The 26,727-nt window shown below is 41.9% G+C and overlaps 1 protein-coding gene across 4 annotated transcripts in view; it reads left to right on the top strand.

Moving 5' to 3' along the window:
- The window catches only part of prkcz (protein kinase C, zeta), a 107,009-nt gene that overhangs the window by 45,952 nt on the left and 34,330 nt on the right, over positions 1-26,727 (top strand). For 2 of the 4 annotated variants that reach the window (XM_044210919.1, XM_044210923.1), the window contains 6 exons: positions 7,284-7,369; positions 16,178-16,309; positions 18,580-18,670; positions 21,721-21,776; positions 21,917-22,111; positions 26,506-26,603. In XM_044210919.1, the coding sequence (XP_044066854.1) occupies positions 7,284-7,369; positions 16,178-16,309; positions 18,580-18,670; positions 21,721-21,776; positions 21,917-22,111; positions 26,506-26,603 (658 nt within the window). Of the gene's footprint in view, positions 1-106; positions 159-7,283; positions 7,370-16,177; positions 16,310-18,579; positions 18,671-21,720; positions 21,777-21,916; positions 22,112-26,505; positions 26,604-26,727 lie in introns of those variants that run through there. The other 2 variants (XM_044210921.1, XM_044210920.1) reach the window with 2 other exon arrangements.

The raw sequence follows: 26,727 nt of genomic DNA, 5'->3' as shown, positions 1-26,727 counted from the left end.
CTGTCCTGGAGAGGTTTAGTAGTACCACCCTGTTCTCCTGCGACACGACTCCCCACATAAGCTACAGTATAACATCAGCAGGCCGTCCACTCTTCTTTACACTGTACCTTTCGCGGACAAAATGGCAGGACTGTGCGCGTTGGCCTTTGCATCCGGAGGTGTAGTATTGTGTTTTGATTCATCATCTGAGAAACTGCTTGACTCGTTTTGATTTGTTCCTTCCTTCCGTCTGCGTCTTTCTTTCTCTCATTCTGGCACCTTGGCAGAAAAATGGGGGCAATGCAACAGTCATCGTTCTCCAGAGGGGGATGTTGTAATAGGTCAGCTCTTTGAAGGTCTGCTAGTCAAGTGCAAGTGGTGTGTTGCAAGCACATGTCTGAGGCAGCTGTGTTTCTGGTTCGCATCGGCTTCAGGCTGTGGGGACGATCCTAGCAAGATGTAAACAAGAACTGATCCTCCCCCCCGATCCAGAAATTGTTTTTTAATTGGATGCAGTAAGCAATAACATCTGCTCTAACCAGAGGAGATTCATGAGGGTCCCATTATCTATGTTGGAATTGATAATCTGATTATTATGGGTAAAGCATGAAAATATAGATGAGGAGAAATCCCACTGGTGTATTTATCTTTAGTTGTGGTTCACACTGTCTGATTTTTGGGTCAGTATTTACAATATCATGATGAGTCACAGCAGGAGCTGACTTTGAGTCTTCATCTTGGTCCATTTGTGCTCATATTTCTATCTGTTCACCTCAGATTTAACATTACCTGCTCTCTCCTTCATGCATGCCTTTGGCTCTATATACACCTGTCACTTCCCTACAGCAACACTCTTCCTGACTTCAGTCTAATGTGATGTGTGAATTCACACTTCAGAACGCCGACCTCCATCCAAAGATGTGCTCCCGGTACACCCGAGGCCATGAGTCAAGTCGGGCTGTTGTTGTTATTTAAAACTTGGTTTGTTCTTTGAAGCTCCAGTTCTTTGTGGTAAATGTGAAGCCTGCTTTAGCTCAAGCTTCAAAGAAAACACCAGTGCTCTCCAGAAATTCATTAACATCAGTCAAAATCTGAATATTTAATCATTCTGAGTGCTTTACTTTCAATGGAAGACTGCAACTGTTAACACAAACGCCAGATAAAGTGAACTGAGATCTAAGGTTTGTTATTGTTTGTTACATGCAGATTTGAATAATCCCCTTATCAGCATCCAAAAGCAGCATGATGCTCCACCAATTAGTGAACAGCCGCTGTCCAAAAGAGTAGCGATACGTGTCACGTTTCCTGCAGTCCTGTGATAGGCGTGACCAGTTCTCATTAATAAACATTTATGGGGAAAACATTAACCACTCATTTATTCATCAACACCGAGCTACGAGCTGCAATTTACCACTTTGTGAAAACGGTTGCAGTGAATCATTTAATCACATACACTGTATTTAGCATCTGACGTGGGCACTGAGGAAGTGTAACGTGATGTGTAGGTTCACCTCAGTGGCACATTGTGTCTCCCACCCCAATTCCCTCACTCACCCACAAGTACGGGCACGGGAAAGAAATACTGGGTAACTATGGAAACACACCGCAGTGTTTCTCCAAGGCAGGCGGCACTTTCCTTTAAAGGCCTTGAGTTAACAGGATTAAAGGGAATTCACAGATGAGACCCCAAAGAGCACGGCCTCTTTGTATCTCCCATCTGCTCGCTAGCACTCTGATCTCCACTGCACTGACTCAGAGAGAGAGATAGAAACACACTAGAATCACAAAAACATTCATCACCATGCAACAAAGGCAGAATGTATAGCTGTTGGGTGTACATTCAAGACAGCAGAGGCCTCTATGGCAATGCTACGTCTGTGACGTTAGACCTCTGTGACCATACGCTGCCATTCTGACGGGAGTGTTGCCCTTTAATCCTCAGTTAGTACCTCATGTACTAAGTGTACCAAGTGTTTGGTACTGTGCTTAAATCCCTTCTTTGTGACAGCCTATTTGAATACAGAGATGAGAACAACTTGGGACTCAATCTGCTTGTCAGTATTGCTTGCCAAAAAAAAGCATTATATATATTTTTTTTTTGTTTTGGCTGGAATAATGTCAGTATCGCACATTGTAGACAATAGCCAAGGATGGTGATACAGAAAGAAGAACAGATCCTTAGCTTAAACATTGAGCATTGAGCTGATGAGAGGGCCCCCCCTGTTAAACCCATGTGGAACAAGAGTTCACCCCTGCAGGACATGAAGATTTAAACACAGCTCTGCACCCGATGCTCTGGAGATAAACAGCAAATCTAACAAACAGTCTGTTCAACCTGATACTGCACAATGGTAGAACCATTTTTCAGAAAAGGAGAAAGTGGTGTTGTTAAGATTCACTTTTATTTGCAGACAATGTCATCCTGACTTCCTCACAGCTAACTAATAATAGCAGGTATATGGTGGGCTGTGGCTACCATAGCAACAGAGGCAAAAAATGAGTGAGTGGAGGAACCAACCAGACTGGAAAACAAGTACAGACAGTGGGAGGCACTGGGACAGCAGCTAGTGAATAATTAGTGGGAGTCAGGAGGGCAACGCCTGATGTGGTTCAACCAACCAGTTCACTTCATGCTGTGGTGAGTTTAAAAGATGTGGGCGTTTACCGGGCAGGGAGGGTCTAATGAAAGATGCTGTTGCATTGTGTAGGATCCAACATTTTTGGAATTTGACAAAAATTATGACTAAAAATCAGAAAATCTCCACCGCTGCTTCATTAGTTCTGACCATTATTTCACTTGCAGGTCTCCAAACTTTATGGAAGTAGCGATACTAAATCACTGGAGTTCCCGTTCAAAGGACAAGGCCTGCGTTATTTCATTTTTTAGAACATTTTCAACAAGTCCCATGAAAAGACCAAAACAATGTGTTAGTTCGTCTCTCAGTGTTTTCATGACTTCCCCGCCCTGTCTGTGGCTCTCAGCTCCAAGTCCTGTGGTTCCTACTGAAGACGTTAATCTCCACAAATATATAGTTTCCTGTTTAAAAAGGCTCAGTAGTTTCCTCAAACAGCTGCTCGCTGTAGTTTTTATCAGACAAACAGGAGGAAACAGTGCATTTATTAGGGACTATTTCCAGCGGCGGATGAATCCACATGTGGTGCTGTAGTGAGTGTTTGGGGCAGCATGACGGTGTGTGTGGGACTGAGTCAGAATAAACTCCAGTGTGTGTGTTCATGGTGATGAAGGAACATGTCACCCAGTGCAGCAGAGCGGCTCGCTGATGGGTTTTAACAACAGCAGTGGAGCTCTGCGGCTCAGAGGAAGGAGATGCATCCGGCTGTGATTCACACATGATACTTGTTAGCAGATACGTTCACTGTTGGTTTGGGTCTTTTCATTGGACAATATTGTTGACAATATGAAAAATATAGAATATCACCAGCGTTATTCTTTACGGTAGCTTATTTCATCAGTGTTTTAGGATTCATGGTCAGTAAAACTCAGCTTTAGCTTTAGCTTAAAGGTGTGATTGACATCCAGCATGAAAAATATGATGTATCCCTGAAAGATCTAGGCATTGCTTTTCATCGCAGTGTTTTTGAGGCAGATGTGGATGTGAGCTGTGAATACTTAACCTGTTATGAATATTTCCCATATGTTTTAGCCTGAAATGTTGTTGTTGTTTTTTAACAGCCTTGAGAAAATTGGACAGCTAAACTTTCCATCAAAATCAAATCAAATAAAGCTAATGGTGTTTGTGGACAAATGTCTCATCTGAATCAGTTCAGTTTAAGAGCTTCCCATAAAAAAACCCAAAACATTTTTTTATCAAGCTTTGTCATATGCATCATATCGCATGATGTCCAGTTGGTCACACATTGACGAATGTGTCTAACCCCGTTTGTCATAGCGAGTTACTCAACTCCTCTTGATGTCCATTGCTGCTTGCTGTGTGATAGAAATGAAATTGTTTTCTTTATTAGGCTCTGACTAATGTAACACCCTGAAATCAAAATTCCCTGCTGCTAATAGAAATATAATGGTTACTGATAATAATTTCCCAGAGTAATCACTTATTACCCTGCCGCTTGTTGAGTGATAATTTCATATGCTGAATTTAGATCTCATCTGCACACTGGAATACAATTTGACCATGACTAAGTAATATGAACAACAGACATGATGCATGAAAGCTCTACAAATTGTAATTGTGCTCATTAAACCCTTTGACATGAGCGCTGGACTGTGGGCTGCCATGTTTGGTTGAACTTCTAGTTATATCACTGGTTGTTTAGCTATACTCATTTGAATTATATGGGATTCAGACAGTTTATGTATTAAGTAAATTTGGATCAATAAGCCATTCATACTGTTGTATAATGGTCCTTTTTGCTCAGCCCTACTTTGGATAATAGCTCCAACTACTGTTATATGTTAATACAGTACTTTTTTGGTCTAACGTTTTGAAGCAACATGAGACAAAACCTCAAAGAGGCCAAAGCATCACTGAAGTGAACTACGCCAACAGAAATATTGCTAAACACTGCATTAAAAAGCTTAAAAATTACAAAAGCTATCATCCATAATTTGGTGACTGTGGCACATTTGGCAGCTCAAATGCTCAAGACTGTTGCAAAAACGTGGCATCTATATGTATTCACTGTATCCCTCATGAATCATACATGGAGTACACGTACGTGGCGAGAACGGTTTAAGATACAAGCCACTCATCAGATAACATCAACTCAGTGGATGAAAACATCAGTTTCACAAAGGAGGAGATGCATAACAACAAATTGGCATTCCTAGACGGTGCAGCCTGTACTTCCTCTGATTCTCACTATCCACTTGGTTTCAGGATTCGAACCCTGCACCGCCAGGCAGAGAAAATGATAGCAAACATGAGGCTAAAACAAGGGAACAGAGCACATCCAGAAGGCTTTATAAACTCGTGGTCACCCTGACTGGGCAGTTGTTTAAACCCAAACTAGGTTCAAAGAAAACACTAGACCATACAGAAACTGGAGCACCCCCCAAAAAAAACAGAAGCACACTCATCCTCTAGGTGGCTGGAAACTCTAACCAGAGTAACTAACTCTAAGTACCAGAGGATTTGTGTCATACACAACATTCTGGTATTTTTCAAACCTGGCAACAAACTGATAAGTGGAGAAATGTTGTCTGTGCAGTGAAATGCAGTGAGGAGTGTGCAAACCTTTAATTTGGCAAAACCAAACAACCCCTTCTGACCAACATGTACAAATCCTAGATACAGAACCAGGTGTAAAGGGGGGCATATACTCTCTCTCTCTCTCTCTCCCTCTCTCCCCCTCCCTCCCTCTGGAGAAACCTTCATTGAACAGAGGAGGGTGACTCTGTGTCCAACAGGTCCTCCAAACTAAACGACAGATGAGTTGTTTGTCAGGGCCTTCCAAAAACCAATATATATGACCGTTACAGAAATGATTCAGGAGACTGTTTTCTGATCTGCCAGGGCTGTGGTTAACGTTTGGTTAGGTTTAGGCACAGAAACTACTTGTGTAAGGTTAGGGAAAGATTATTGTCAGAGTTGAAAGAATACAACGCTGACTGTTGGCATAAAAGGGAGGCGAGCAGCGGTCTCAGGCGTCACAGCCATGGATGTATAAAGAGAACTGGATACAGCGTCGGAGGCTTTCATTTCTATGAATGTTGCTCAGTGGCGCATGAAGCCAAATAAGTTCAACTTCTGTTGTAGAAAATTACCCGATCTTCTGCATAGCTTTCGCATCGTGGGGCCCATAGAGCAAGCGAACTAGAGACTCCGCCGCCGAGCCGACTAACTTCCGGTTTAGCCCTTCGCTAACTTGAATGGGGATAAAATGATTTCAAACGTGCGGCTTTTCTAGACTTGCCGAATGGAGCAAATTCTGATAGTGAAACGAGTCATTTGGCGGGAGTTGTGAAAAAAAAATTGCCTCCATTTTACAGCCGCTTCTTTCACAATTTAAGTCTTTTTGGGTCAGTGCACGTCACGTGACGGACCCGGAAGTTGTAATTACATGGTTTGGCCACTATGTCAATTTGGCTTCAGAGCCCGGCACACTTCCTGGGGGCTTGGTCACAGTCACATGATTCGTTGACCCATCCATCCACCCTGACCTCCTCCCTAAGAGGTCTTGGCGCTATAACAACATCAAATACTTCCATCTTTAATCTCACGTGTCTGCTGCACACCACTGCCTCTGCATGTTTCCACCACACCTGTCCAGACAGAACATCACCTGTGGAGGGGACATCGCACTGAGAAGGAAGGTCGGCCTTCTGAAGAACGCAGCACACACACCTTTTACACCAAAAATGAAGTGACTGCTGTTCCAACTCTCACATAACTGCAATGTGATCAGTGCCGAAGTGTCTCAAATGGTCCAGTAGTAGTTTACTTACTCTACTCAAAATTAAACAAAATCGAATGAATTTAAAAGTAATGTAGTCTCAGCTTTTAAAAATAGTTATGCTGTAAGTATGTTGCCACTTATCATGTAAAAGTAATCTGAGCATTTAAAAGTAACCCGCTCTCCCATCCACTAATGATGTTATATCAACATACTAATACTGTATATACGGAACAAAGCACATCCAAAGAATTCTAAAATAAAACCAGTATCATATTGAATTATCACAATTCCATCCCGGATAAAGATTAATAATGTGCCTGATAGGTTTGTTTCAGCAGGTCCACGTATCGATGAGTGTCTAATGTCTTTGAATCGTTTCAACACATTGTTTGATTTGAGGACAGAACCTCCCAGATTCAGCACACTGCTAGGCGCATGTTTATGCTCTGCAGGGTATTAATAGCTGAGTACATGGTCTTATTATAAATAGCTACACCTTCGTGGTCTCATCTGAATAAAAGTTATTATGGAGTACTAATAAGCCATTCATTACCAGGAGGAAAAGAAAGGGAGGGATGGAGGTCTTGAGGAAAGGAAGAAGCAGGGAAGAGGGAGGAAGATGAAGGGAGAGGGTGAAAGAAGAATAGACTGGAGAGGGAGGCAGGCGCTGTGTGTGTGCATATATATGTGTGTGTGTGTGAGCATGCGTGTACATCATAGAGACACCTGATGGTTTTCTTCCCCTCACTTGAACTCAGACTTCACACGAAGGCAGAGCCTCCGGATCTTCATCTCAGCTTTCACTCCATTCCTTCCCCTCCTCTCCGTCTTTCTCCCCTCTAGTTTAGCACACCACCACCACCACCCTTCTCCCCATTAGTCCCTCACCATGCTGCTACTCTACAACTGTTTCCTCTCTCTCCTAGAATCGATCTATCGCCGCGGGGCCAGAAGATGGAGGAAACTCTACCGAGTCAACGGACACCTCTTCCAGGCCAAGCGCTTTAACAGGGTGAGTCTCTTCAAACCTCCCAGCTGGGGAATACTGGAATTATCACAAACTTGGTGTCACTGGGAGAAACAGGAAGTTTTAAAAAGTAAAGATACCTTAACCATAAGTTATCTGCCATAACCATGATCTGACATTAACATCCTGTAGTTGTCGTATGATCGGATGTAATCCTGGGTTTTGCATAATGGTCCAATATCGGCGTACTTTTCTTATGATTAGGGTTGGACATGTGACGTGTAATTTAAGAAAATGAACCTGTTCAACTGAACACATTTTTGGACTTTGTAAGTGCCTGTAGATGCCCTGGATCATCAAGTCCTTCAGCACTGTGTCCATCTGTTACAGTCAGCCTCTGGCTCATGAGGATCATTTCCAGTTCAGGAAACAGTTACTTTCATTTAATAAACTACTCATAACCATAATTTTTTCCCTTACCCACATTTGTGTCTGCTCCTAAATCTGTGCCAGACTATGAGTGTGTGTGTGTGTGTGTGTGGAGTATACGCTACAGTATATAGTGCAGTTGAATTATGTACGACGGGTAATCCAGTCACCGCTCCAGCTAATCTATCTGGATATTGATGCATAATTCATGGTGTCCTAGTTATGGCTTGTTTAGCAGTTGTCTCAGCTCACAGCCTCATGCTTCACACACACACACACACACACACACACACACACACACACAGGTAGCTGAATGCACATGTGTGCTTTCATCATTTCCCTGCCAAGATGTTAAAGAGCTGCAGCTGCTCGCCCTGCTTGTCTGAAACAGGACTTCAGCGTTTAGTGTTCTCATTCTGTAATGCACAATGGCCACTCTGGGAGGCAGAAGAAGAAAGACATTAATGCAGTGTCAGTCAGCCCTTAAGTACCTAATGTGTTTCCTCTGAAGGGGAAGAAAGAGGATCAGTTTCTAGTGCTGCGAGAACAAGGCTGAGTCTTTACCTTTGTGTTGCGGCCTCTCCTTTTGTGAAGCCAGATCATATCATATTGTCGTATGATGTGTTTTTGTCAGATTCCTTTATTTACCAGAATCCTGTTTTCAGATAAACAGCTAGACAAAGAAAATGCACAGTGCAGTTCAGTCAGCATGTATGAATCTGAGACGGTTCAGTCTCGTTCAGCACTACGCGAGACAGTACAGATGTACGATAAAAGGAGCACGTTTTAAAGATAAAAAGAATGGGTTTCAGCTTCACTATTGTCACTGTTACCGTTTCCCTGGTTGGTAAAACAGCTCTTTGGATGAAACATCTCCCATGGGTGCTATAGTCTCAATGTCTAGACCAGAAAGTGGATGCGCTCAGTGCACCGGCATCTTGCTGACTCAGCACTTTGCTCCAACATCTACTCCTTGATGTGGTCATTACTACTGATGCACTGTGGAGCCTGGCTTATTCAATAAAAGGCATATAGGTATACATACAGGTTGTACATTAGTACTTTCAGCTAGTAGTCATAAAGGCTGGGCTATGGAGAACTATGATCATAATGACTGGACTGCTGCTTTGTTACTTTATGCTGCATAGACGTCCTAGCTCCAGTTTAACTGATCATTTTCAACCCCGCCTCCTACAAAATACATCTATATACTACTTATTTGCTTTTCCAAATACCAAATATTTTGGAGGAAACGGAATTGATTGCTTTGATTAAATTCTTTGGCAATGTTTTTTCCAGTTCAGGATGTTTGATGTTCGCACAGAAGGTGGGTGGGGTGGATGGTGGACTTTGAAACCAGACCATTCTGTGTCCCACATGTTGTTAGGTTTCGGCTACTAAAACACTTACAGTTATAGTTCCACATCTTGGGAAATACGCGTATTTGCTTCCTTTGAGATGAGAAGATGGATATCAATCTCATGTCTGTGTGCTAAGCACGGAGCTGGAGTCAGAACGTGGTTAGCTTAGCTTTGCACAAAGAGCATAAAGTGCTTTAAAAAAGGGTTGAAAAATGCGGTCCATTTATCCAGGTCTGCAGGTTGCCAGATCCAGTCAGCTGGTCCTGGTCTCTGTACGGACATGATGGTATCATACCTGACAACCTCACTGTGACAACAAGACTTCAAGAAGCTTCAACAAGAAATAGTTCCAGCACGTAACCCCCCCCCAAAACCACAAATCAGTGACCTTTAGAGGTGTCGGTAGGTGTATGTTTGAACTTTGGACCGAGCCAGGCCTGCTGTTTCCCTCTGCTTCCAGTCTTTATGCTAAGCTAGGCTAACCACGTGCTGACTTCAACTTTGTATTTAGACATGACAATATACCCAATATGTTGAACAATGTCTTGAAAGGAAAGATGGAGGTTTTGGTTAAATATTGACAAAGTCAACAAATCCTGTCTCCTGCTTCACGTCAGCAGTGACTTTTTCAGTATTTAGTTAAGACCACCATCTTCCCCTAACCTTAACCAGCTGCTTTGAGTTGCTTAAACAGAACCACGAAGAAGTTAATCATGCTTTAGTTGACAGAAAATTGCAAGAAAGATTTGTTCAATATGAATGTTCCAAAATTACAAAACAGATTTACTAATGCAAATTAGTTGCAAATGTACATTTTAGGAGACAGGGTTGTAATTTTTCAGACAGTCATGGATATTGTTTTATTATAAATTCACAGCTTAGCAGTACGTGTTTGTATTGTTAACCAGTTGGTTTTCAGACTGTTGTTGCTATGCCAGCTTCCAGGCTTCTGGTTGGTTCACTATGTTGTCCTCAGCATATAAATAAGCCAAGGAGAAGTAGGTCAGGTTTCTCCTCCCTTCTCTCACTCCATCCCTCTCCTTCCTCTCAGTCTCACCACGTTTGTCTCCATCTCTCTCCTCCCTCCCCTCCGTCTCGCTCCATCTCCCCCTGATGTTTCAGTGCAGAAAGCTGCTTTGTGGATCCCTCCCATTAGACATAATGGGGTCTCTTTAGCTCCTGTCTCCCACATGATGAAGCAGAATTCAGTCGTCCCCGCTGGCTATTCGCCCCCCCAGGCGCTCCATTAGGGGGATGACTGACACCAGCCTCTCATGGTACAAGATAGAAAATCCAAACAAAAAGTCATGCTGGTTCAAGCAGGCTGCTGAGAGCTGAGAGGGAGCGTGTTCATTTCTACTACTGACTAAAGATGTGCTATCAGAATGAGAGCTGAAGTGAAGTGGACGCACACAAACATTAATCTCCAGTGATGCTCAGGACACTCACACATTTACCTTTAGATGTTATGTTTCAGTCTTTTTTTCCGTTAGTTTGACAGCACAATGTCACAGAAACTGGCCATCTGGATCCAAATTAGGTTTAAAAAATTAAAGAATCACTGCAAGCACCAGGCCTTACCCACATAAAGCTACCACAGGGTCAGCCATAAGGTCTGTTGACTGTTCACTGGGGGGTCACAGGAAGCCATGGGAATGCATGATTTTGAGACAGGAGTCTGTATGTTTTGAATTCATTTGATTGTTTGAAAATGATTATTATTTCTAGCAACGCTAGCAGTGTGGCTCTCAGACAGTGAGATCGGTTGGTCCTCCACTCTGGTTAAGACCGGACGGCTCAGCACCTATTGGATAGATTTTTGTACAAACCTTGGACCAGGAATTCTACAGACTTTGTTGATTCCCTGACTTCAGATGACGTGAGGCTGATATGTTTAGTTTTGTGTTCACTGTTACCAAATATCAGTTCACAGTTTGTCCAGCACTTCCCCATTCCCATCAGCCTCAGCTGTACTTTGTATTCAGTGCTAATTAGCAAATGTGAATCTATGGTCAATCCTGGAACTAACCTGCAGTCTCCTTGACCCCGGGATTACATTAGCACTCCCGTCTCTTACAAAAGTGAGCAGTGGGGAGATGTCCACATCTCTTTTTCCCCCCTGGAACTGGAACCTGGAATTTCCTGCCTTAAGTGAAGTTTAAAACACAGAATTGCAGATAATCAGAAAACAGTATACATTTTCAGTTTCTTTTGTCATTTTCTTAAATGTATTAGGTCATACTGTAATACATTTTTGCAATTCCTGATGCCATATGACCATGTGTTTTACTGCTGATGTGAGGTAAATAATGCGTACAGTGGCACTGAAGAAGAATACGTCGCATTTTGCAAGGTTTTGGTTGAATTGCTTCGGTGGTTTGAGGTGCAGGATCAGGTCTGCCTACTTTACACAGTGCTCTAACGTTTGTGTAGTTTGTGTTTAGTGCTAGTTGGTAAATGTTAGCATGCTAAACATCAGCATGTAGCACAAATCACCTCTGTGCCATGGCAGGGGACTCTTAGTCTTGTTATTAAAAATATAATAACTAAATTGATAGTATTGATCATGCTGATCATTGATTAATAGAAACCTTGCACAGGGTTAGACCTATAGTATCCATTTGCTCTCCACATGTGGGTTGATTAGTAGATGTTAAATTCATGTCATTGTCATTGGCATCAGTTTTTTTATGTTGCTGTTGTATATCTGCAGTAGATTTCTGATCAGTGCTTGATGAAGCCCACTGCGGGGAAATCCCAGATTTCATTTTTAGGGGCCAAATAATTTTGGTGGTGGGGCAGGTTTGGCCCTCAGTCTGCTATTTGCTGATTAAGAGCATTTGATAAGGTGAAGTCTGTGTGATTTTGAGCAAAGACTACACATATTATCCTAGCTTTGTGATTAATGGCGGAGCCCTCTAACCTTTACACCCTGTCTAGTGTCTGATTCTGTGGATGGTGCATTGTGTTGTCAAGGTTATAAATATGATTGATACTGGGGGATATGTTTGTTGTATCCTGTTATCCTTTGCTGCTGCAATGGCCTGATTTCACTGCAGATGTCATTGGTCAGTTTGCTCTGATGAGTTTTCTTTGTCAGAGGTGAATCAGCACATCATTTCTCAGCATATTAGGCCAGTCAGTTTCCAGGCACTCATATTATCTGTGATGCTGTCTGCTGGGCTGAAGGGAGGACTGTCAATCGATAAAAGCCTTTCTCATCTGCTCATCCCTTTAGTCCCATGCTGCCGATGGCTGCTGGACTCTGGACCTCCACATGACAAACACAGCTAGAGGAAGGATGCGCTGGTTTCAGTCTGGCGGCTGCTGTGTAGTAGAGTTTGACAGTTTCCCCAAAAATACAATGACCGAATTATATTATTCCTGTTTATCTGGCTGATGTTCAGTGTGTCGTATGTCTTTAAAATGTGTCGAGGTCTTTTTGTTGCAAAACCTGGCACCGGTTCAGGCTGGATTATCGTGTCATGTGGACGACTCTTGATATGAATATGCGGTGAATCCCAGAGTGGAGCTGACTCTGGGATTCTGGGATTACATTTACATCTCTTGCAGCACTGAGCAGTGGGGAGATGTCCAGCTAGGTCAAGGACGTCACTGACAGACTCAGCTGCTCTGACGCAAAGCCAGCCTGTGCATCAGTTGGATGTACTTAAGCTTTTCATGTTTCTTGTAGGGTTGCATGTTTTCTCGTGGCTTTGAAGTGTTCTGGGAATATATCCTTTCTTTTCTGCGGAAACTGGGATGTCTTTCTGAAGTGAAGTTAAATATTCACTAAATTACATTGTAATACTTCTTAGTACAACAATTCCTAAAGGCATATAGTCATAGTCTTTTGGTCTTGCTCCGAGGTAATTACTGTGCGTATTGGCATGGCAGGATGATCCGTCGCGTGCAGCCATTTTGGAGAGAATTTTGTCCAGTTGTTAACAGTTAACCAAGTTGTAGAAAAGGTTTCAGTCGTAGTCATCTGGACACTGCTTTCAGAATCAAATCAATTAACTAAGTTGACTGTTTTTAACTTACATCTCATCAAATTTGCATTATCATTCTGTTTTACTTGTAGCATAACTGAATAAATGTTACAAGTAAAATATAGATCCATCCATTTTAGTTGTTATGTTTCATCTATCTTTTCAAGCCATTTCTCCAGAAGAGTGACAGCTTCGACTGTGGTTCCCAGGTTTGTAGCCATGCTAGTGGCATGGCTCTGTGGCGATGTCTTATGGTCCGTTGGTTGCTCAGTCCGACAGCTTGACAGCTATCAGTATTTGATGGCTTGCCTTGAAATTTGTCCCGGATGAGGATGAAGCCTAAAGACTTTAGTGAACCCCTGACTTTCCCTCTAGCATCAGTGTGAGGTTTGCTTTATAGGTTTTGAGTGAAATATATTGACTTTGTTGGATGGGTTGGCATGAAATATAAAGCAGACGACTCCTGATGATTTTTGTGATCCCTGTCTTTTCATCTGGCGCCACCAGCAGGTCAAAAATTTTATTTGTCCAGTATTTTGGTTTATGACCAAATGCATTCAAAACTAGTGACATACCCGTGAACCTCGGCTGTATTTGTGTTCACTGCTAATTACCAAATGTTATGTCATGCTAATATTATACATGCTGATGTTAGCATTTAGCTCTAAGTACAGCTCGTACAGTTAGCACCGCTGTAGGCCTCTGCTGTGCTCGTGGATCTGTGAAAAGAACCGGAGGATAGGAAAGCACTGAGACCGGAATGAAGCCTGAGGAATAAAGCCTGTCCAAAGGCTGACGCAGTGACTCGTGTCCTCCGCCGTTCTTTCCTCACACTGCTGATTACTCTCAGGATGTGTGTGCTGTGTAGAGAAGGGAACAGGGAAAGAGGCAAAAGTTTGTGATTAATTTATAAATGTGCGCCTTAACCTCTATGTAGAGTTAGATTAGACGGACTGAAGGAAGCCTTTGAAGTCCTGCTGAAGCATTTCCATGGCAACAGCGCACTGACTGGGACCCTTTGTTCTTTACACTGACAGCACACACACCCTGTGAATGAATGTTGTCGATACACTGGAGCACACACACTGCATCTTAAGTGTGTAGTCTCCAGTGAGACATCTTGGTGACAGATTTATTGGTGTTCAGGGACGCTGAGCTACAAACTTAACATCCTTTGGTACTAATATAGCAATGTAAGAGACGAGCTAAAAAAGAACCACAAAGAAAGAACCAATCAAAGAACAAACACTCTGGAGACCGTGTTATGTAACAGGAACTTCGGTATGTCTCAGCTTTACAGTAGATGTATGTGAGGGAAGGGAGGAGCCTGAGCTCTTCACCAGAAATAATTAGAAACTGTATACCTGATAATAATATTAAATATAAAGGATAGAGCTGAGGCAGTACAAACAAGTCAGAAAACACACAGAATCAACCCTGAGGTTAAACTAACTACATATTTTAAGACCTCTACAACAGAATATAAAGATTTGGTTGGAAATGCTTTATTTTACAGGTCTCTATTTTCCAAGTAGTACCATTTAATTTTGCACTAATTATGGGTAAAATAGTGTTCAATTGGTACACTTCAAATGAATAATTTAAATTATTGATAAGACTTTTTGTCCGTCCACAACAGGTCAGCTGAACATAAACGTAAAATTTGTCTGCAGACAAACCTGCAATTCAGCATATAGAGAAAATAAAGTCTCCAATGACAAATAAATGACTTGATTTTTACTTGGGTTTAAGTTATTTCAAGGAAATTCCTCTGAGAATCAACAGCTCAGCACAACTAACTGAGCTAACTAAAATAAGAGTCTCAGAACATTGTGTTTGTTTTCCCTATAATTAGATTACATACTTTGTTCTAGGAAACTTTCAAGAAATGAGTAGGAAATAATGCACACATAAAATAAAGCATTGCCAGTGTTTTTTTTGGCATTTTGTCAACTGCTCGAAGCCTTCATTTATATGTGGTACTACTAATCTGTGTCCTGTAATCCCATGAGTAACGATCCATTTTTGTGGTATTATTCAAAAACACATTTATCAGTTGATTCATTCGTTTAGGGTCTGCAGACACAGGTAATATAAAAGGAGAGGCAATATTGGATTTAGCGCCGTTCAGACTGAAGACATGTTAAAACAGAATAACAGATCAGTGACTTTGAAGGCTTATCAGATGACTGATCACTGCACAACGGTTATAAAAATATTATGAGACAGGATTTTACAACTCTAGAAAGTTATCACGGCAACTATTTTATCTTTCGTTGTGACGATGGCAACAGTAGAAATACAGCTTTCCCGTTACAAAGTAATCTACCAGGAATGTGCGCTTGCACTTAATTTTTTTAGCTGGAGCCCTCTGCGCGGCACCCCCGCTGCGTAGTCAGACTGGCTCCATGCAAACGAATGAGGAGGCAGAATTTTTTCACGCAGGGCGCAAATCGGTCTGAACGTGGACTTTCATTTGTCAGGTGGCCAAAAACTCCAAATGAATGCTAATGTTGCTCTGTGTCTGCTGGACGCGTGAAAAGACACTCATTTGCTATCACATTTGCCATATCAAATTTATAATTTATTGTGGAGTTCTGCCCCCAAGTGGCCAAAAAAATCTTGACTAATGCAGCTTTAACAAAATATTCCAAACTGCCCAATGCATCAGTGAAAAGTAACCTGATTCAAATTCAGATCAGGAAATATCTGATCAAAGAATAAATAAACAAGACTCGGACCGAGCAACTTTGGATACTTTTCAATGCCATTTTGTTTGGTACTCAAGAATGATTAAGGTTCGATACCCAGCCCTAAGTAACAATGAATAGAAGAGAAGTAGTTTCCACATGAGAATCCAAGCAAAATGTGTAATAAACCTGATGTATGACCTTATCTGGAAAGGGTTCCTTGTAGCCTGTCACGGTACGTCCATCACATTCTGCCATTGTATATTTGTCAGTGCTCCCTGTTAATTAATCCTTGATGAAAAATCAATAGTGATTGTGTCAGTCAGTGTGTGAGGTATAGACTAACCTCTCATTGTGTCCTGTCCTGTGTGTGTCTTACAGAAAGCCTACTGTGGCCACTGTAGTGAAAGGATATGGGGGCTGGGCAGGCAGGGCTACAAGTGTATCAACTGCAAACTGCTGGTCCATAAGCGCTGTCACAGACTCATCCCTCAGACCTGCCAAAGGCTTATGGTGAGTATTTCATCATGTCCAGAGCAGCAAACAGCACAGTGCCAGCCTGTCATCTCCAACGCCAACACAGCTCTCTGAGACCAAGCTTGCATGTTGTCGACATGAGCGATGAAGATTACATTCCCTCACCAGGAGAGTATTATGTGATAATAGCAAAAGTTTAACATGTCTTATATACTTATACTGCATTTTCATGACTTGCAAAGGTTATTTTGTGCTTAACTTTAGACAACTCTTCATTTAAGTTTAAAGCATAAGTCCGGTTTCTTACAACGTGGGTCTTACTTTTACAGTTTTGGCCATCTTTACTGTCAGTTATTAAAACATTGTACTCACCTGAGTCATTTCTGAGGCCTGGGAACACTGCAACACCGTAGTCCAAAAGGCTCAAGAAACGCGAGCAGTCAGACTATCAGACAAGTTGTAAAGAAGCTAACAGTTTTGCCAGATTAGCTACCACCTTATTCGAAGTGTGAACAAATGTTGATTATTTGCAGTTAAGCAGGAAGTTGTTCTGTAAACTGTGTTGGATGTTATTAACAGACTATTGGGTAATAATTATACTGTTCACCTTCGTTTTCTCTTCCAAATATAACAATGTAATACAGATCCCCAGCAGTTAACCTGGTGAGTCAGTGTAGCAGCAGCAGAACCAGAGATATCATCTTTTTTAATCAACACATTCTTCCTCCTTGTCAAAGTCTGGTGCCTACATTACCCACAATGCAACTCAACTGCCGACAGTTTGGTCGGAGATTCAGGTGTGTATTTGCTAGTAGCGGCTAATGTAGCCTCCATCCTCCAGCCTGCAGCAGAGATGAGCAGCGGGCTACAGAGGTCTGCTGAGCTCACTTCTTTCTAACTCCACACCAACACACGTGTTTTCAGCCTTCAGCCCCGACCGACGCCGACTGCAGTAGAACTCCCCAGAAACCTGGAAGCACACTTTGATGTGTAAAATCTGTGGAGACCTTCTTTAAGGTGTACATGAGGGGAGCATCACTGACAAAGGCTATGAAACAACAGAGAAACAACATATCTCAGAAGAAGTGAGCAAAAAGCACTGCTGGCCTCAGTCAGTGAGTTCTGGTCTTACATGCCGTCATTGTGTGCCAACATAGGTCTAAAGACTGATTGTAAAATGCCTTGATGATTGTGGTCTTCATTGTTCATGGTGGATGAACAACAACGTTATCATAACTGATAAAACAATGACGGCCAAAACACATAAGACCCACGTTGTAATAAACTGAAATGATCTTCATCAGGTTCAGGTTGTTAAGGTTTTTGTCAGAAGGGTTAGCTGAAAATCAAACCAGCTTTTATAAGTAGAAATAGAATCAAGGTTCTGTTCTTACCTTTTAAATGTCAGGCTGACTGTTTGAAGTCATCTTCAGGTGAGGCATAAAGGAATGGGGAATTCATTGATCTCACTTTTTGTGCACAAGAAACATTAATTAAACATCTCAACACATGCTCGGGTTGCACAACTTTTTGAGGCCAGAATACTAAATTGTCCACGCTGTACTGTGTGTTGCTCACTGTACTTTTGGGTGAAGTGTTTTTCTGTTTTGTTTTGGACAGAAAAATAGTGAGAACGTTAATATGATCATACGTCAGCCTTTTCCTCAGGACCTCTGCGACTCCCATCCTACAGTCGCTGGCGGCATACATTTGTCTTAGTGAATATGTAAGAAATGTTGTATAGTTGTGCACCTGAGTAAGTGCTGTAGGCGTCTGAACATTTCCTGTTTGTCATTGTGGACTGTGTTTCTGCTGCTCGTCCTCCTGTTCTTTCCTCCCATTCTATTGAAATGAGACATCGAGTTTAGTGACAGCAAACCGGTGTGCTCCATGTAATTAATCCATTTGACCACAAAGCAAGCGTCTGACCAAACACAGAGATCCAGAATTCAGCTCCTGACTAGAAAATCAATGCAGCTGTGGTACTGTGCAAACTGCCCCCCCCCCTCTTGATCACAGCTTCAATCTGGTATCTTCAGTGCCAGATAAGTGACTTTGAGGCTTGATAAGATGATATGATTAAATACCTTTTCTAGTGAAACCCCCACATTGACATTAGAGTCTCAGAGCAAATACATGTCTGTGCTTCAGCTGAGAGCACCTCTCCAGACCTGTCCTCAGTCCTTGTAGACATGATTCATCATACACTCTTCCAGGAGTGTAAAACCATGAGTGGACGTTTCACTGGATATTTGGCGGGATGTGTCAGGGGATATTTAGGTGGATTTTTGAATTCCTTTGTTCAGGATCCAGTCATGCCATCACAGGAGCCCCCTTCAGATGCCAAGAGTGAAGAGATGGACCTTCCACCAGATGACACAGAGGACACAGATGGGAGTAAGACACTGAAACCTTCTTTTTTTAACAAGGGAGTAGAAGGCTACCATGTTATTGGGTCCAGTTTTTATAGTGTGTCTAAGTGTCTAAGATATATATATATATATATATATATGTGTGTGTGTATATATGTGTATATATATATATGTATATGTGTGTATATATATGTGTGTATATATATATATATGTATATATATATATATATATATATATATATATATATATATATATATATATATATATATATATATATATATATATATATATATATATATATATATATATATATATATATATGTATATATATATATGTATATATACATATGTGTGTGTGTACAAGCTCAGTATTTTCTTCAGACTTGAACATCGCTCATCTAAGTGAAGAAAAGTGAATAAGGTGGTGATGAGAATGGAAATGGAAGTTCAAACTTTGTAAGAGCAGAACTGTGCAGTGTAAATGTTAATGTAAGGGATGAGCAGTTTAATAAAGGATAGTCCACTGAGAACGTCACGGTGAGGGAAGCTATTATCAGGATACAGTGCCTGAACATGATTCATGCATAATTATATGGCTGTCCAGTTACATCAAAATGAAACGTTTCTCATGTATCCTTCTGTGTTATTTTATACTCGTTAGTAGGAAAAGTTCTCTGGGTTTGAGCTACGCTTCAGTGTGTAACATGCATTTGAAGGACACTGTGTTTAAATACTTGATTTTGACAAGCACCTGCAACACAAGTGACATTCACATTCTTGCCTGCGTGCCTGTTTGTGAAGGATTAAAAAGAGGACCCCTCCCAGAACTAGATGGCTCCTCTAAAGGGCTTTATACTTGCATTTTGAAATGAACACACTAGGGGGCAGGTCTGAGCTGAGTCATCCCTGGCCAACATCAGAACATCTTTCTTGAGAACTTCCGACTTTGCACAGCATAAACTTAACTAAACGTGTTGACACTTGAGAGGGGGTTACTATCGCTGCGTCCCAAATCCACACTAGATGCTAATCTGAGCAGGTTTTGAGTAGGTAGTGTGTTCACACTGAAAAAGTGACAGAATACTCAAAACCAAGTCAGTATGCAGACTAAAAACTGATTGATTTTTGAGGGTGCTGTTGATAAACACTATTCTCCCACAATGCAATGCACTATGAAAATGAAAGCGCTGGAAAGAATTTAAACTCATCGTGGCTGGTGGTAAAAACCAACAAACCAAAAATACTAATACATTTTCCTGTTCCGCTCGCTGTGCACTGTCCCTCGCGTAAAGAGCGACCTCGTCAAACCTCTCAGCTCCGCTCCCAGTATTGTGTCCTGTAACTGTTTAATCCTTCCATAAGGCAAAGAGTGTAACAATGCAAAATACTTGCAGTAGTATAAGATCTCAGTGCAGAGCTGAGCTGCTGTGGCTTCTTAATGTGGCAGGACTCAGTACTTGTGCTAGGCTCAGGACAGTTTCAAATGAAAAGGACTGGCTGTATATTTCCACCAGGTTACTGCACTCTCTAAAAACTCCTCATTACTCGCTCCACAGCATTGTTAACAATATATGACAATAAGTCAGTCTTTACTGTGACGCTCTCTTGCATTAGACTAATCTAACAGCAAAACGAAGACTGGCCTAACACTACAGAGCCGTCTGAAACATCTTTGGGAGACCGGCCCCTGACTTGGTGGGCATTTACATTGCTTTCTGTCAAAAACACAACTTGCTCCTCACATGAAAAACGCAAACAAACATACACGACTCAACGCAGCTCCCGTGAGATTAAATTAGCAAAAATAATAAAATAAAAAAAGAGCTTTGAAATGAGCTACAAAGGGTTATGACAGTAAATTTTTCCTTAGCCGTCCAGTGAAGACTCTGTTTGTACTGTATATATTACATGCACAGTACAGTATATACACAAGTGCATGGCTACCAGAGTGGGATCAGGGATCCCTAAAGGGCTCAGGATGTAATTCCAGCAGTCCTCAGACAAATGAATAATAGAACGGCTTCTCTGTTCAGAAGATTCACCTCACATTCACTGTCATCACTTATGTAACTGTTATCTAACCACATTACTGCTCTCTGTTGGGATCCCATAGAACAGAGTCTTAAATCCTATTAAAAGGAGACTGTGAACTGATGTGGGGGTCTGTTTGGGGGTCCCTGATATGAGATGCTCTGGGACCCCTGTGGATTGACCTAGTTTAGTATTTCCTGTGGATAGCTGGACTTGATTCAGTGAACTCTACCTCCCTCTCCTGGCCAAAAAATGAACAACATGTTAAATCTGTAAGTGCAGACTCTGTCACCAGTGCTGTGCAAGTTCACACTTCACAAGAGCTAGCTCAAAGTTCAGGTCACACGGATTAAAACTAACTAGTTTGTTTCCTTTACAAAATGGTAAATGGGCCGTACTTGTATAGCACCTTTCTAGTCTTCCGACCAATCAAAGCGCTTCACACACTACATATCACATTCATCCCATTCACACACATTCATACGCTGCTACTGCAACATGCTGGCTCATCAGTGCAAAGTAACTAATCATTCACACACTCCCTCGGGAGCAATTTGGGGTTCAGTGTCTTGCCCAAGGACACTTGGACATGTGGGCTGGGGGAAGCCGGGCTCGATCGATTGGTGGACGACCCGCTCCACCACTAAGCCACAGATATAAATGCTGAGCTTGACCTGGGTGGAGGAACTTTGCGGCTGTTGGCTCGTGGTCTCACCCTTTAATGATTTCTTGTGATCATCATTCACTCGCAGATATTTCCCAAGACTGGCGGGATGCTTCAGCTCGATGTGTCGTTTCAAAACTCAGTGATGCATCAGATTCTGTGGCCCAAAACACCGGCACGCCAGGTGCCGTAAAACAGGCTGGCAGGAGTGAACGACTCTCACGTTCAGTAGTTGCAAACGGATGCATTCAGTTCACCAAAAACATGAGCGCGTTCAGTGAACGGCACTCTTTGAGCATGTTAATGCACAACAGTCTCTGTCACATTGTAACTGTCTCCGAAAGGTCATAATTCAGTGACTCTGTCTGTTTTTTTGCAGTAGCCTTTTTACCGCACAACTGTACAGTGGATAAAACAGAAGATGCAGATACAGAGGTGAGACGGGCTCTGAATCGCTGCCATTCAGTTTGCAGTCTTCTACCTAAAACTTGAACACAAAAACATTCAAGCTAAAACTGTAACCGTACGTATTTATATTGACTGTATCAATGCGCTCTGACCTCTACTCCCTCTAGGACATCAAAGCAGTAGTGGATGGCATCGATGGCATTAAGCTGTCCCAGGGCCTGGCTCTCGGGCTGGGTGACTTTGACCTGATCCGAGTGATCGGGCGTGGAAGCTACGCAAAGGTCCTTCTGGTTCGGCTAAAGAAGAACGAGCAGGTGTACGCCATGAAGGTGGTGAAGAAGGAGCTGGTCCACGATGATGAGGTGAGACACTAAGTACACCCGGGATGTCAAGGATGCGAGGCGGGGACAGGTTCTTAGAGTTGGCTGATGCTGAGTCGGACTGACTGCCCAAATCAGCTCCAGAGTTTGGTCATGGATAACACTTGTCACCACACCAACCAACAGTGTAGATATGTGTGCACGAGGTGCATAGATTAACCTTCTCTGCTGTTGTCTGTAGCCTTCATTTGATGTGGACTTGATACAGACAATAGATCATGAGTCAGCCGCAAAATTACAAAAAAAAGCCACTTCACTCAATTTCCACTTTGTGTGCACTTTGATCATATCATCAACAACTTAATGCAAAAGGCTCTTTTTATTAATTATTTATTAAACATGCTGAATATTCAACCCAACATCTCAGGGCTCATCACATAACGCTTGAAATCCAAATAACAAGACTCAGTAATGCACGTGTACACTGTATGAATAGTTTTTTATTTATTAGTGCTTCTTATGCATGTCTGAGAGCAGAATTCAGTTTCTGATGTCCAATCAGTACAAATGCAATTAGTATTTGAAAGATGTGTGAAGCTCATTCTAACTGTCTCCCCAGATGTGAAAGCTCTAGACGTACAGTATTTATACATTTGCTACATGAGTCTTTGCAAAGTACCTCTGCTTTCACCAGTTTTCAAGTAGACATGTAATCAAAGTGTAGCATTAACCTGACGCTGAGGAATCTGTGAGTGCTGATGAAGGAATGTGACCTTTGCGGTCTTTGGGCATAATTCTGGTTTATCACAACCTTATCACAGTTAAGGTTGCACAGTTACAACAGTTTGATTCCAGATTATCTAAACCCCTTTATATGGAGGTCAAACTGAAAGTAGGAGCACCTGAAATGTTGGCAATTTTAATGTTTGTCTTAATTTTCTCTTCTAAATAAGTTTGGCTCACCTGTGGGTTTGTGTACAACCTGCGTGACTGTTCTGTTTCTTTCTCTGTCGATGTCGCCACACTCCCAGATAACTTGTCACTGGCGGGAATGATGGCCAAATCTACACACATACCCCATAGACCCAAGTTGTAAAAAATCAGAACCGTCCTTTAACATGTGCACTAGTCTAAAGTATTACATTTCCCAAACTAGAAAGAACAAGAAAGACGAGAAATAGAAACCTGTTTTCAACTCTATATAATAAATCTTAAGCAAAAAGGTGATCTTTGCCTTCCGGTGCTTTGTGTCCAGAAATGGATTTCTAAGTAAGAGCAGAGAGAATAAAAAGTGTTATTATATATTTATAATATTTATACACTTCTGTTTATTTCTGCACATCTTTGCAATGCAAGGAGCTCCCACCCTTCCAGCCTGGGGACACGGCGACATTACTGGATGGGTCGTTCTTGTGGCTAAATCCTGCCAACACACACTAGTGGCATATCGCACACAACAAAACACCTCCACCTATTCATTTCTATGTGAACCCACATGTGGGCGACATCAGGATATACCGCTGTCCTATTTCCAGCTTCAGCATGCGTCTCTGCTCCAGAAAAGCAGCAATGTAATCACACTCACTCTCCGGAGTGGCTTGAGTACTTTTTACGTGTGTTTGCCGCTCCCAGTTTCTGCTGCGGACATCAAATGACGTGAGAGCAGCCAATGTGTATTGCCCTGACACAGGTGGTGGTCTGTAAGGCTTCTGCACTGGTCCAGAACAGATGAAGGGAAATCAGTCTATCAGTGGGTCAAGTGTGTTTCATGGATGAGGAATACTTTTTGTTGGACGTTTTCAGGACTTGTTCTTGGACTTAGAGGACTGCTGGTTTTGGATTCCACTGTCTATTTAATTGCTTTGACCTTGCACTCCAAGAGTGAGGCTGTCCCTCATTAGCTGCTCAGAATGAAAAGCAGCTGGGCTCTGGGTCCCGGGGGCAGAGACTGAGAACTGCTGCACTATGTAACAGGTCTAAGAGCAGTAATCAGCGAGGAAAGGAGGGATGGAAAGATAATATGAAGGATAAAAGTTGGAAAGGGAGGGTGGAGATAGATCAGTGAAAGATGTACGTGGAGATGGAAAGCAGGATTGAGTAAAAGGGAGTGAAGTCAGAGACTGGTTGGCGCTTCTGAAAGGAATGAGGAAAAAGGAATTGAACAAAGGGGAGGTGGGGGGTTGGTGGAAACGACACAAAAGTGGCAGAGAGCTTCTGAACTGGAAAAGGGGCTTAGGAGGAAGCAGGAATAAGAGAGTGGGTGACTCACAGGAGAAGATGAAATCTGGGTGTAACATGTTTTTTGCAGTGATGAATCGCCAGATTAACACGACGTGAAACTCATTTCAAAAAGGAAAAGACTGCATGATGCTTCTAAAGCAGGAAATATGCATTCACATTTATAATTTATTATGAATTTGAATGTAGCTGGCAGAGCACGGTGTTTCCTTATTTCCGTGGGCTGAGACACGTTTTATTCACGAGTGTACAAGAAAAGGGACAATTACAGTACTTCCATATTCAGCCTCTTAAAGGGCCTGTGTTTTCACATACCTCTAGTGATATAACAGGAATAGGTTTTAAGGAATTAAAGACAAAGTTACATGGGAGAGATTATTACAGAGGGGGAAACCGGCCTGAAAAAGAAGCGCTCTGCTTCCTGTGGACTTTGCTGTGTTTGGGTTATGTAAGCCCACTAGATGGCGCTATTGCTCAACATATAACTCCTTAAAAAACATGCAGCCAGACCGAGGATCACTGAGCTACTGCATCATCCAACATCTGCACAACTAATCCAGGACAACATAAATCACGTCACAGGCGTTTTTTCTTTTCCACATAAACACTTCATACTTAAAGCGTTAAAGTGTTTAAATCCAAATGTTCAGTGACAGCAGGAGAACAAAAGAAAACTGACTCCGTAACAAAGATGCAATTTTGCCCCGATAAAGAGGATTTGAGGAAATCATCGAGTCCTCTTAATGTTTTGATTGGACACCCCATTTTCATTTATTCATAGCTCTAGTCATGCACATTAGTTTAATAATTCATCTCTTTAGTGGTCTAATGCCCGACATCAAAGGGAGCTTGTAAGAACTCTGCAGAGACAGACTACAAACTACTAAAGGAGCTGAAATGACCAACACAGGATGTGTTGTCAAGGCGTATTCTGTATAATTATAAATTCCTCGAGTATTAATGAGTTGACCAGAAGGAATTTGGTATCATGTGCACAATATGGGGTCTCTATTGTGATGTTATAAATTAACCATATGGTGTTGGAGGGCAGCATGGGGAACTCAAAAAATTTAGACACATTGTATTGTAGCTCACATAAAACATTAACTATCATCAACTTAATGACAGCATAAAACATCCTGGCCTCCGGCTAAACACTCACATCTCTCTGTAACTGAAGTATGAACAGCTGATTGACGCTCCGGCTATTCCAGAGAATTGATTTGTGAGTAAACATACTGAAGATTTTAGAAAGGTGATGTACATGTTAATGTATCAGTAATAATAATCCAATAATATAATATATAGTGGCATAACACTGCCAGGGGCCATTCTGTATCATAATAACTTTTACTTTTGATACTTTAAATACATTTCCATGATGACACTTTTGCAGTTTGCAGGATTTTTACTTGTAATTGAGTAGTTTTATAAAAAATATATATATTTTTCACTTGTTTAAAGCCATCATCACACACACTACTGACTTGAGGTTTTCCCTAGGATTTTAGTGATGCTGTGTTTGATTTAATGTTTTATATCAATCCAACCACACCCCGAAAATCAAGCAAGCAAGAGTGACCACACTGTGCTGAGCAGAGTAGGTGTCGGCCCCCAAACCTAACAGTTAAAAATCAACTGTTAACCCTCAAAAAAATAAAATGTTTGTGGTATATAGTAGCCATTATGAGTGATGTGCAACAGTCAGACATTTATGGACAATCCAACGAGCATTTATTATCAGTGCCTCTCAGATTAAAATGTCGCTCCTGACAAATGGATTTGGCTTTCAGGGACATTTTCTTCAGCGTCGTCCTTCAGCATTCCACACTTTGAACACACAGAGCTTTTTTTTTTTAAATTACGCTAACCTTATCATTTTCAAAAGGTTATGTTGAGCCTTCATTCGTGTCAATGACCAACTGGTGGATGGCTTTCAACGCAGGTTTTGGCGTTCATGCTGCCTGGTTATCATGTGGCACGCCATCCAAGGTCCACCCTTAAACCGGAACAGTCTCAGACTAAGCCTGTGTGAGGATTGTTCTGAGACTGACTACATCTTTTATCTGTGGCATGGTGTTTCTCCGGCTGTCTGTTTAACCACAGAGAAAGTCTATTGATCAGACAAATTGATTGTTAATACATTATCTTTCCTTCATGCCATCTCTGCTTCCGTCTGTCTCCCCTCATCTCTCCAGGATATTGACTGGGTGCAGACAGAGAAGCATGTGTTTGAGCAGGCGTCCACCAATCCATTCCTAGTAGGCCTCCACTCCTGTTTCCAGACAGAAAGTCGGTAAGAGCGTGATAAGGCTGACACTTTGAGAGAGCTCACACTGTATTTAAAGCCAGTATATTACAGCTCACAGTACCTGACAGCAATGTATATAAGATAATATGAGGATAAGGCTGGTGTATTT

Source organism: Siniperca chuatsi, linkage group LG10, assembly GCF_020085105.1.
Source record: "Siniperca chuatsi isolate FFG_IHB_CAS linkage group LG10, ASM2008510v1, whole genome shotgun sequence".
Taxonomy (NCBI): domain Eukaryota; kingdom Metazoa; phylum Chordata; class Actinopteri; order Centrarchiformes; family Sinipercidae; genus Siniperca; species Siniperca chuatsi.
This window is presented reverse-complemented; position numbering and strand designations above follow the sequence as displayed.